This window comes from Pangasianodon hypophthalmus, chromosome 20, assembly GCF_027358585.1.
Source record: "Pangasianodon hypophthalmus isolate fPanHyp1 chromosome 20, fPanHyp1.pri, whole genome shotgun sequence".
Taxonomy (NCBI): domain Eukaryota; kingdom Metazoa; phylum Chordata; class Actinopteri; order Siluriformes; family Pangasiidae; genus Pangasianodon; species Pangasianodon hypophthalmus.
This window is the reverse complement of record NC_069729.1, coordinates 6,422,416-6,435,219: the sequence shown is the minus strand read 5'-3', so window position 1 is coordinate 6,435,219 and position 12,804 is coordinate 6,422,416. Positions and strand designations below refer to the sequence as shown.

Genomic DNA, 12,804 nt, shown 5'->3' with positions numbered 1-12,804 from the left:
AACTCCTTCCAGATGTGTATACATATGTTCTCCCAAGTCTCATCTTCAACAATTTCATTTATTTCAAGCTCCCACTTTGTCTTTATATGAAATGTTTTATCTATTGAATCAAGCAGTATAATGAGTCTACTGTATATATGTGTTTTTATGGAGTGTGTGTTATTTCTTTATATTAATGAAGTACTCTTCCATATTAGTTGGACTTCGTTGATTATTTCCCATCCTTTATAGTTTGTAATATAATGTCTTATTTGTAAATATCTAAAGAACCCACTGGATGACAACATAATTTTTTCTTTAAGATCAGAGAAAGATTGCAATGCACTTCCTTTAAATAACTGGTCAATTATGATAAGACCAGGTTTTGGATTTTGAACAGAATCGTACAGTGAAATGTAACGCAGCAGTGTGGGCTTCTTTTAAAGGTGGAACTCATTCATTTCTGAAACAAGTTTAGTGTTTCATTCTTAAGCAACCTGTTGATTCTCAGTGCTTTTCATTTTGTCTCCCCATGTTACTCTTAACAAAAAGCAATACTTTGTGTTCTCCCCCCCCACTGGTGTGATCGCATTTCACTCTGGCATGAATCTTCTCTTCTCCCTTGCCACCTACTGTCACACGATACTGTCGAGACTTTTTTCCCCCGTAGATCACCATACTGTCAAAATGACAAGCCATCTCTTCCTTTGTCAGGATGAACAACACAAACAGAGACACTCACCTTTATAAAAGACGCCCCACACGCCTTTTTTCTCAGATAAGAGCCAGCTGTTGAGCCGAGGAACCTTCTTCAGGTATGCACAAGTACAAATGAACAGGAGTCCAAATACAAGGATGCCGTCAAAGGAGTACACTGTGAATAAAGAGAAATAATGCATATAATACTTTAAATTAATATTTTTTTATTTTACCAAATTTATTTAGTCAATTTATTACATATACATTTTTTTAAAAGTTTAATATTGTATGATGCCAAAGGTACCCACCAGAATATATTAAATGATGGTAATGTGCAGAATATTTCTATAATATTTTCTAATATTTTAATAATAATAATAATAATAATAATAATTTCTTAAAAATAAAAATAAAAAATCACTGCATATAACTGATTATATAGATATAATTGAGATTTTGTGCATTTGTCTTTTGTATTTAAAAAATATTCATGCAACAAAGTAAGTCAATTATATGGTAATTATGAAAGCAGTCTGACAGCTGACATGATTATGATTATGATTATACAGCTCATAATTAGCCTACTGGTGAGATGTATGGGTTTATTTGGGGGATATTGTGACAGAAATAAATTAGTAAATGAACTAGTTTCCCGTAAAGTGGCTCTGTATAGATAACTAGCCTGGTTAACATTAATTAGCTAGGTTAGCTCTGTTTACATTGCTGCCCAGATGACGTGTTTGCTCACATCTACACCTGCAGGAGCAACAAGCTGCTTAAAGCCGACTAAACAACTGATGTATTGCTTATTATCCGAATTTAACCCGTAGTGAGTGTGAACGCTGTGTAAACGAAGCTCTAAATTCAGCCACGTCCACAGATGAGCTAGCTAACAGGCTACTATTAGCTTGCTAGCTCCTTAGCTATGTAGCTAGCCTGTTCTCAATAGTGACAGCGGATAAATCGATTAGCAGACCTACCATTTGTCATGATGGCAGCGTTTTGTTCTCCTCTCAGAAAAAAAAATTATAAATCAAATGAGATGGAAGAGACAGCTAACTGGTTTCTATTTTCCACCCATAATAAGCTTCCATTCCAAATCAGCAGCAGAAGCGGGGCTGACACTTCCGGGAAGAACGGAATTGTGGGAAAACCTCTTCTTCTTCTTCTTGTTTTAGTTTGATGGCAGTTGATAAACAACAGATTGGTGAATTAGCACCACCTACTGATATGGAGTGTTGGCCAGGATGTTTCTGTAATCTTACAAAACTAAACGACTGGCTTTCTTTATTCTTTACAGCATTATTCCCTGTAAATGTCTTTCATGGTTATAAGACATTGCTGTTTTTCCCACCATGGTCATTTCATTCATTTCCCACCCATTAGCTAGCTATCCCTTATCATCCATCCATCCATCCATCCATCCATTCTCTGTAGCGCTGATCCTACACAGGAGCCTATCCCAGGGGACTCGGGGCACAAGGCAGGGGATACCCTGGACAGGGTGCCAACCCATCACAGGGCACAATCACACACAACGGACAATTTGGAAATGCCAGTCAGCTGACAGTGCATGTCTTTGGACTGGGGGAGGAAACCGGAGTACCTGGAGGAAACCCCCAGTCACACCCCCAACCCTGGAGGTGCGAGGCACAGTGCTAATCACTAAGCCACCGTGCCCCCTACCCCTTTTCATACAACAGTTAACATGTGCTTCCTCCGAGATACGTGAAGCTAGCCACCACACCCTTTGGCTTCATGCAGATACAGGTCAAGAGCTTCAGGTAATGTTCACGTCATACATCAGAATGGGGCGGGTGTGTTCTCAATGACTTTGACTGTGGCATGGTTGTTGGTGCCAGACAGGCTGGTTTGAATATGTCAGAAAGTTCTGATCTTCTGGGATTTTCATAAACAGCAGTCTCTAGATTTGTGCAAAAAAACAAAAAACATCATTCTTCTGCAGGCAGAAATGCTATGTTGATGAGAGAGGTCAGAGGCCAGACTGGTTCTAGCTGAAGGAAGGCTTTACAACCATGGAGAACAGAAAAGCATCTCAGAACACACAACATGTCAAACCTTTAGGCAGGTGGGACACAACAGCAGAAGACCACATTGGCTTCCTCTCTTGTCAGCCAACAACAAGAATCTGAGGCTACAGTGGGCCTAGGCTCACCAAAACTGGATAGCTGCAGTTTGGAAAATACCGTCTGGTCTTTTTTCCAATCTTCAACTCTCCAGTTGTACTGATGTCTGATGTGAACAATGACTGAAGCTCTTGACCTGTATCTGCATGATTTTATGCATTGTGCTGCTGCCACATGATTGGCTGATCGGATAAAGGCATGAATGTGCAGGGGTACGGATGTTCCTATTAAAGTGGCCAGTGAGTGTAGTTGCTCTATGGTAAAATGTGTCTCTGTTCAGTTGTCTTTTTCCGTATTTATCTGTGTATCTCACTATAATAACGGCTGGTGTTGAAAGCATTATAAGGCCATCAGTACAATAATCAGTGGATTATACTATTACATAGTATTACATAATACTCTTATAGAGCATTAAACTTAAAGCAGCATGCATCTGATACCCAACAAAACACAAACGTTGTGTTCTCTTCATGCTTAATCATGCTTTAAGGATACTGGCAAGACCATAGACAGCTTTCCTGGCATAAAGAAGGTCACATACGGTGCAGTCAGCTGTCGTCTGCTTGTTTGTGCAACCCGCTGTTTCAGTGTGTATGGCAATTTGCCCAAGTGTATCTGTCTTAGTCTGAGCTGTATCTACGCCCTCTACGTGAGAGCAAATCCAGTGTCCCTGCATTCGGTGCTCAGTGTCACTGCTGTATGTACACAGAGAGGCCTATAAAAGTAAAAAAATATATATCTATATTAAATTATAGGTTATTACATATAATATATTAAATTGTCAGGGTGTATCTGAAATTCAATTAAGTACACAGGAAAATGTATCAATAAACACCACAAAAGGTTATCATATTTAAAAGAATAATTATTAAACAGTAATACTGATGTCTCTAAAATAAATCTGCAATCTAGTAATCTGTCTATAAAACGTTACATTTGATTTAAAGTGTCTAAAATGGCTGTCCACCTGCAGTCTACCATCTGCTCTGTCTTAAATCTGATCAAGACCCATTTCCTACCCTGCCAGAGGTGTGATTAGATGGCTAATGCCATTACGTGCATCTGCTGAGTAAAATTTCTACTCAAACCCTCCACCGAGTCGACTGAATTTTCAGCAGGTGTGTGTGTGTGTGTGTGTACTAATATCTACATGTGCTTGAGAGTAACTAGGTCCTTATTGAAAAAGAGTATGCTGCTTTACTACGTTCCGCAGGTAAGCCTGTTTATGATCCATGCTGATCTGCATTATGCAATGGAATTAAATCGGGTGGTTAGAAGAAGAAAAGGTTTTGCTTCGAAAGAAATCTGATATCATTGGTTTTCGTGCGTCTGTGAGGTCATTCCCCAGAGAAAATGAATTGACAACTGAATAATAAAAGACAAATATGCAGGAATGTAGTACAGTTTCTTATCTTTGTTCACTTAGTTCAACTGGCTAGTGTAAAGTGGCTAAACAAAATAACTAAAACATCAGTAAACTAATGTATATAATATAATATTTATAATATAAATATTTTATAACATAATTGCAATATAATTTTAAAAAAGTGGAAAACTTGTCTTTGCACCTTTTTGTATATGCTGTCATACCCTTTCAGCCTGATATCTGATATTATTTAAAGAACAGATTGATCATATTTAGCATATGGAAACAGGTAGAACTCACATTAGGGCAGATTTTAGGTCTAGGTTTTACAATCATTAAAACAGAATGAGCATTTTTGCTATTCCAGGCTTCAGAGGTGGAAAACATATTGTAATTGTAATTACAATTGTATTATTTTGCCATGTTTATACTTTTACTTTAGTATTATTGAAATTGAATATTCTTTATACTCTTACTTAATTACATTAAAAAACTATTTAATCCTTATATATTTATTCAGACCTTCAGAATACCCCTTCTAAATCTCGACAGACTCATCTTCTCTCATCCAGTGACTGCATTATCAGTAGATACTCTCACACATCTTACTTGAATTTTATTTATATTTCTGTTTAAAGCATCTACCCACATTCGTCAGCATAGAAAAAATACCCTACCAAGAATCAAGTCATAAATTTTTTATCTGCTGTGACCTACTTTCATTTCATCTTTTAAAAACTTTCATTTTTAAAAACTTTCATTTAAGCATAATTTATCAGTAGTTTTTCCAGCCCTGCCAATTTTCAAGCCTTTTAAAAAAGGACTATGAGATTTGATATTTTGTGGTTAGTTCACAAGCCTATGATTTTTGTTTTTATCACAAAAAGCTTTCATTTGGAGTAAAAGTTCCTTTCTGATGAAATTCTCTCTTCTTTAGCATATGTACTTGATATATTGTTTTCGACACTGTCCTGCATAACAGTAAAAATCTGTTCTTTATTACTGACAGCTTTTCCTACAGTTATTTATACATACAGTGGGATCCAAAAGTCAGAGACAATTAGTGAAAATCCTTCTCTTTTGTTTTTTTTATTATTTAATATAAACCCTTTCATTACAAATTATATTGTCAGGAATAACCTGAGTGAAAAGTAAAATATTTTATTGAAATATATTTTATGAAATATTTTCAAGGCTTTCAGAATTTCTTCACTGGTATATCCCCCTTTAATGACAGTATTCACTCGAGCTGACATGGACTCCACAAATTTGTGTAAATCCTGATGATCCATGTTAGATCAAGTCCGTCGGCATGTCGTCTGAACACGTGCTTCAGTGGAAGGGATAAGACTCATGGAAAAACTGACCTTTGGTACAAAGGAGTTAATCTGGTCAATATCACAAATGTGTTTAACTTTAAAGAGAGACCTAGAAATAGTCTAGCATCTTGAAAAGTGAATATCCAAGATAGCATTTTCCTTTCTTTGGTTAAAAACGGTTTAAATTCTAAAACTGTTTTATTTTCAGTTTTAAATAATTTTAAAAAAAAATCCCAGATTTTCAATGTGGTCTCAGACTTTTGGACCCCATTGTATATCACTGAAATATTATATAGTATCATATTGATTTATTACTGCATTATTATACGATTGTATTATTATTATTGTATTGTATTAGTTAATATATTTTATGCAAGCTTTAATTCAAGCTTGAATTGTATCAGAACAAGTAAAATAACAGGTTAATTTCTTAATAGACAACTTATATATGAGTAATTTGCCACTGGAAAGTATTCACTTCTGATATGAATTCAGTTAAATTAATTTAATCTTTTTATTTCCTCTGTCCCCCATCTGAAGATGGTTTCACCAAGAAGTGTAGAGAGAAATTATCATGCAGGTAATGCTTTAAATTCCATCTAAAGCCACTGACAACAAAAAAAAATGCAGATATAGATGAATGAAGAGTATATATGAACTTTCTTTTTCTTTACGGTAGAAAACACCAGGTCTGAAACTGTAGCACAGCAGCAGATAATGGAAAATCAGGATCATCTGATTCGGCCCAAGAAACCGTCGAACCCTGTTCTAGAGTCACCGAACCACCGAGTGCTGCACCGAGAACTTCGGGTCAGCCACAGATGGTGAGCTAATAGTTTTAATATCCACTAAAATTAACGTCATTTTTGGATCTCTACAAGCCTGGAAGTCCACAGCTTGGCGTAATGAGTAATTTGTATACATGTTTTATCCAAAGTCCTTATGATACACTGTTATGCAATGTTTATTTTATTAATAAATGCATGCCCCACATTAGAGGTATTACGCCATGTACAATGAATATACTGAAACAGTGCTATTTTATGTATATACTCCATAATATACTTGGCTTTGCAAAACTATAGCATGTGACAAGGTCAGCATTTCATGTACATGTCTTGAGGCAGAATATACAGTATTATATTATGATAATATTGTAACCTGACACAAGGTTAGGTGTTTATTGTGATATATACAATTAATATCCTCCAGATTGCTGGCCTTTGATTTACATATTGCTCTTTTGTCACTCTTACAACTACTAGGCCATTTCAACAATCATTTTTTAATGATTTGATAAGGAAGATTAACTAAGAAGGTCTGAACTGCTGTTTTGTTCACCCGCCTAAGACCTCAGAACATATGTTGAGTTACAGAGTTAAAGAGTCGATCACAGGGATCAGGGACAGCGTCTTCACCAGGGCATGACTTCTGATCTGGGCTGAAGCAAATAGCCTGGCTGAGCTGATTTAGATGTGAATAAATAAGCCAGTGAGCCTGACTACAGCACTCACACTCACTCCCTGAGGGAAAGCAAAGTCAAACAGCTCATCCTTTAGGGAGCTGGCTTGTGTTTTCTATCGACTGTTAAATAAATACTAGATGACAAAGAGCAACCGCAACCTATATCAAATTATACAGCCAGTCCTTTTCTAGAATATATCATACATTTCAATACGAGAGAAAAAGCAGTTTATTGTAGTACAAATAACATTTTGTTCTGAGACTGAAAACTAGGTTTTCCACCTCATTATTTCGCATATATAATGTAAACAATATATAACACATTTTATATTGTTTACAACTGCTTGGACATCTGGACATATCATCCAAAGCTTATATCAAATTTAGGAGAAGATTAAGTAATCAACTGTCAGAATGAAATCCATGAATACAATAAATAAACCAAATCAATGGCATTTAGTTACTTCTTTACATATTATAATATTAAATCTGAAAGACTGTTAATAATGCACACCCATACTGTAATGTTCTTGCTCTTTTGGCCCTGGCTGCTGACCTTTCTAATAATGCTATATTTTTAAAGTCATGTTCTTTAAGCTGGATATTTTTGGCTCAAACTACATTTTAAGAATGATCTTCTTAGCTGCTGTTAATGCTGCATAACATGGTATGCTCTTTCAGGGCCACGTTCAGATGCTAGTCATCATTCAGCAAAAGATTTCTGAACACCCAGTATTAACATTTGTAGATAACCTTAAGCAATGGGTGCAAAATTTAAGTAAGGAATAATTATAAGGGATTTTATTCACCTCATTTGTTATTTGGGAAAAGGCCTGGGCCTATTAAGGCACTTGGGCACTCTTAAAAAGATAAATCAAGCACTTTAAAGGTTCTGTGCAGAGCTGTACAAACAGAGTTGGCTTTTAGAAAGCTAGAACCATTAGCCATCCCTTGAGAATCCTTTTTCTAAGTGTAGGACATAACATATATAGCATACTGTATATAGCAACTTCTTTAAAATACTTCTAAAGCACCCGTCAAGCTGGTGAGGCTCTAAACATTAGGGAAACTGAAGTGATTCAATATATAACCCGATAACACTTGACACAGAACCACTTGAGAAAACCTTTCCATGTAAATTGGCTTCCAAGTAATCATGCAGGGTTTTATTTTTAACACCATCTTGTCCCTAGCACTTTTCAAAAAATCTTATCTTAGACTCAGCTTAACTGCTTTACCCCTCAACTTCACCTGTACTATATAGTCAAAAGTTTGTGGACGCCTGACCATCACACTGGAACTAAGAGGCCCAAACTTGTTCCAGCATGACAATGTCCCTGTGCACAATGCGAGACCCGTGAAAACATTCAAATCAGTTCAATTATATTTGTGTAGTGCTTTTAACAATGGACATTGTCACAAGGTAGCTTGACAGGAATATATAAATTCAGTATATAAATTTATGCCTAATGAGTAAGCCAGAGGTGACGGGGCAAGGAAAAACTCTGAGACGATATGAGGAAGAAACCTTGAGAGGAACCAGACTCAAAAGGGAACCCATCCTCATCTGGGTGACACTATAAATAATTCCCTTCTATAACTGTGTACTGCATGGTCAACAAGTGCACTTGTATAACCAGGAAATTCATTACAGTTTTCACATGAAGTCTGTTTTGTTGAAGTTATCAGCTGTTCACTGATGGAGACTTGAGTGCAAAACTGTTCGTGGCAAACTGCAGTCCTAAAGCTATCGTAGCAATTGCAGTCCTAAGCCATTGTAGCATAACTGTTCATCAACTGCAGTCTAAAGCAATCTTCATGGTTTCTAAGTGGTACCATTCACAGTAATCTCGTGTATCTGTAGGCTGTCCGTGTGGGACCAGCAGCAGCGAGTGATTTCCAAGTGAATGTTGACATGGTTTTCCATGGTTGGATTAGAAGAACTTGAGTGTCTTGCACTCGAGACTTGGACACTAATCTCCACAGCCATTCTCCAAAATCTAGTGGAAAGCCTTCCCAAAAGAGTGGAAGTTATCATAACAGTAAACTAAATATGGAATGGGATATTCAAAAAGCACATATGACTGTGACGGTCAGGTGTCCACAAACTTTTGGCCATCTAGTGTATCTTTAATAAAGCACTAATTTAGAGCCTCATAAGAATTTTAAGTTTTGTTTGGTGTAATATTTGTCTTTATTCAATTGGCGGTGGCTTTGTGTTTTGTCTATGGCATGAGTTCAGTAGGAAATGGCAGGTTTTCAAAAGCATTTGGACAACAGTGTGTGTATATAATGCCTACGTTCTATAAATGTGGACAAGAATTGCATGGTATTTATAACGTACTTTACACTGTAACCATCAGTCACAGATGAGAATGGCTTTCACGTGATGTGCTGAGTGTGCAGGGGCTTGCTGCCTGCTGAGAAGTGTGAGCTGCAGAGGGTGATGGAGCAGAGGAGGCTGGAGCAGCAGAGAGAGAGAGAACAGGCTCTGAGACCCCTCACTGATCTGGAGCAGGAACTATGCAAGAGAAGACAGCGATTACTCACGGTACAAAGACTTCTCACTGAATCCAAGCTTACGAGAGCTTAGTCAATATTTTTTGCTGTTCCAGTTCCTGACACTTAGTTAACTTTAGGGGAGTTTTAAATGATTGATAGATGATGACCTGGTAAATGATTAATGACCAGAAGGTTCAATTCAAAACTGCCGGCTGTTAAATTCTACAGTTTTTGATCCATACTGCATACTAAATGTTCCTAAATGTGATCATAATATACAAATGAGAACTTCTGTCCAATAATGGACTAATCTGTCATTCTGCTCTTTCCTCAGTATGAACTGGAGGAACAGAAGAGACAAGAGGATCTGCAGAACGTACCTGAATTCGTGCGTGTGAAGGACAACCTGAGACATGTCCGTGTGTCGTAAATTAATCCCAATCATATGGACTTTGTTTGCAATCGTCGTAGATCCAATTAAAGAAAATTTCTTTCTTGTGAAGTTCCTTAAGCAGTTAAAATCAGCAGAGTGTCAACTAAGGTGGAATTTCATTAGAATTTTATTATAATAAAATAACATGATCAAATGCACTGTGTAACAAAAACATTTGATAAAATAACATAATGGAGGTATAATCTGTGGCTCAGTAGTAACAGTTGACAGTGTTATTAGTGCAGCACATCGACATGAACCACTGATGGTAAATGGTTATTTCAAAACTGAAATAAAAAATCGATCTGACAGGCAAAAAGAAAACGTCTAATGTACACAATACTGCCTACTACAGTATTTAGGGACAGAGCCAGTTGAAATAGATATAACATTAGTGAAGTCAGCACTCACTTTGTCTGTTAAAAAAAAAAAAAAACACCATTAATTTAGGAAAAGAGTTGGAGGGGGGGAATGAAGGTACACAGCAGCTGAAATATGCAAATATACAAATTCATTTCTGTTTTCAGTTTTATGCTTCTGAGCATACTGACTCCTCTGTTTTTCCAGTTAAGTTCTGCATGAATGTCTTACTCATGGTATTGGCACAATCCAAATAAATAATAAGTAATATTAAATAAATGTAACCCAATTTTTAACTATGGTCCACAATGCTTTTTGTCCATTTCGTGTTGCTCCTAGTGAATATATCTGCAAATCCAGTCAGCATCTAGTTCTGCCACATTCATACCCAGATTTAAAAAAAAAAAAAACTCCCAAAGGTACAGAGGATGACTGTTAGACTGTGAACTTATGAAATAAGTCCACGTAAGCTGCTGGCTGGTCAAGCATGGACCACAAATAAATAAATAACAACTGAATGTGTGTGACATCATCAGGGAAGTCAAGGGATACCGTCTTTGCGCTGGCAGCACTGCGATGGTGGAACACTCCAGTCATAAATATACGACAAACGCAGCTTCACCTCCTCTTTGCACAGACGTCCATCTCTCTGCAGCGTCTGGTGCTTCTCGAGCATGTCCTCCAGACTCTGCTTGTGCGTGACCACGTACTTATTGCTGCACCCCCTCGACTTGTACTCAGTATCGAAGCGCGGGTCGTGCAGCCGTTTCACGTCGACGGGTGCGAGCCAGGCGCCCAGAGAGACGTCCTCGCTCTGCCACGTCTTCAGGTAAGCAGAGTTCAAGTGCACGTAGTGCACTAGGTCAGCGGAGAGCACGTAGCCGCCGCCTAAAGCGTATGGTATGTAATAGTCACATAACTCCCAGGCGCTCTCTTTCCACTTCCCGGCCGTTTTCACGCGGCCTCGGCCAGAGAAAAAGCCCCAGTAAAGGCGTCTGGGGTCCTTACTCTTCAGCTCCTCCTTGAGCAGATCCAAACGGGCGAACGTATCATCATCAGCCTTCAGGACAAACTTGAAGTCCAGTTTCTGATCGAGCCATGAGTAGGCGTGAATCAGCTTCAGCGTCAGGTTCTCATAGGAGTCACGGAGTTCGGGAAGGAGGAGAAGGTCTCCGTGACGTGTCTGCTCCGTCTCTAGATTCCGCATGTCCTCGGACGGTAAGCCCTCGGTGCCGATCGCGAACAACGCAAGCACATCAGGGTCGGTTTTGGAGAGCCAGGTGCTGCGGATGATGCTGCGCCGCTCGGTGTATTTTGGACCTGTAGTGATCAGGACCACCAGGAAAGCCGAGATCTCCTTGGTGTCAGAAGGTGAAGCTGGACGCTCGGGTTGGGGTTGGGCGCGTGGTGCGGAGCCAGGCGAGTCAGGAGGTTTCAACGTCTCCGACGTGCATTTGGCGAGGAAGAGGAGGACGGTGGCGAAGAGGCAGAGGGCACCGAGCACCAGGGCAGTCTTGTGGCGGCACACAAGCCGGACAAAATTCATGGTGTTACAGCTGGAGGGAAGGAGATTAAAACTCAGTGATTCACTGTGTACTGTTGAAATGCATGCACTGTCTATGGCATTGTCTGGTACAAGGAATAAAATAATGAGATCCTGGATCAGTTGGGATCTTGACAAGACATAATTTGGAGCACATAATAAGTAAAGGACCGAAAGGATCGCTCTGGATCAAGCTCCTTTCAAGCTTTCTGTCAGTGATACTCATAAAACCCACAATCTCATATTGTGACCAATACAAAATCATAGACCAGTATAACGGACTGAGAAAATACAACGTGTCAGTGATGTTGCAAAACAACATTTAAGACAAAATTACAGTAAACTCGTGTAGTGTCACTAGCCAGATTAACAAAAGATAAATAAAAGATTACTTCCACAGTTCCAGGTGTAACTAAAATATAACACAAATGCGTTAATTCGCTTTTACCCGGGATTTAGGCGCTGCACCGCTTTCTGACGCGTTTATGATTTTCTCTCGCGCATTGTTAGCTTGAGGCTAGCAAACTACCAAGTCACACAGCTAGCATAGCTTGGTGAGGCTAAACAGGATGATAACGCCGCCAGCCTCTTTCCCTCGTTGCCCAGCTCAATAAATAATATTGTCACGAAATAGCTACAAGGCCAGGCATGTAGAAATATTTCGCAAAAATCGTTCAGCTCGTCATTGTTTCTCCTCAGACACTGTGCACAGCGGCACTCTGACAGGAGGCTGCTAGCTTCAGGTTAGTGATGACGCAGGCAGGAAGCTAGCGGGCGTCAGAAAGCGTGGAATGACCAGGAGCCTCCTATCTTAGTAAATAATATGTATATATGCATATTAGCAAACTAAACAGTATGGACAAATACACACCGCTATAAGCGCACTACAGCGTACTACCGTACTAAACAGTATAGAGGGATAAAAATATTCATATAATTACACTATTCATCTATAATTACACTGCAGCGTACTACCGCACTAAACAGTATGG

At 38.6% G+C, this 12,804-nt stretch overlaps 3 protein-coding genes across 6 annotated transcripts in view; 1 reads left to right on the top strand and 2 right to left on the bottom strand.

Moving 5' to 3' along the window:
* The window catches only part of tmem167b (transmembrane protein 167B), a 5,063-nt gene extending 2,427 nt beyond the window's left edge, over positions 1-2,636 (bottom strand). The window contains exons 1-2 of the mRNA XM_026935172.3: positions 1,659-2,636; positions 722-853 (exon numbers count right to left, since the gene is read on the bottom strand). Of these exons, the coding sequence (XP_026790973.1) occupies positions 722-853; positions 1,659-1,668 (142 nt within the window). The 5' untranslated portion in view covers positions 1,669-2,636. The remainder of the gene's footprint in view (positions 1-721; positions 854-1,658) is intronic.
* si:ch211-160o17.6 (protein FAM107B) overlaps positions 1-10,369 on the top strand; it is a 16,852-nt gene extending 6,483 nt beyond the window's left edge. For 2 of the 4 annotated variants that reach the window (XM_053226986.1, XM_053226987.1), the window contains 5 exons: positions 694-794; positions 6,051-6,090; positions 6,190-6,334; positions 9,381-9,525; positions 9,811-10,366. In XM_053226986.1, the coding sequence (XP_053082961.1) occupies positions 6,051-6,090; positions 6,190-6,334; positions 9,381-9,525; positions 9,811-9,906 (426 nt within the window). In that variant the 5' untranslated portion in view covers positions 694-794 and the 3' untranslated portion in view covers positions 9,907-10,366. Of the gene's footprint in view, positions 1-693; positions 795-2,792; positions 4,039-6,050; positions 6,091-6,189; positions 6,335-9,380; positions 9,526-9,810 lie in introns of those variants that run through there. The other 2 variants (XM_026935220.3, XM_053226988.1) reach the window with 2 other exon arrangements.
* Positions 10,021-12,804, bottom strand: b3galt6 (UDP-Gal:betaGal beta 1,3-galactosyltransferase polypeptide 6). Its single transcript, XM_026935219.3, has 2 exons — positions 12,261-12,804; positions 10,021-11,825 (listed from the first exon to the last, which is right to left on the bottom strand). Exon 2 carries the CDS (start codon positions 11,813-11,815, stop codon positions 10,811-10,813), a length of 1,005 nt encoding a protein of 334 aa, XP_026791020.2. The 5' UTR covers positions 11,816-11,825; positions 12,261-12,804; the 3' UTR covers positions 10,021-10,810.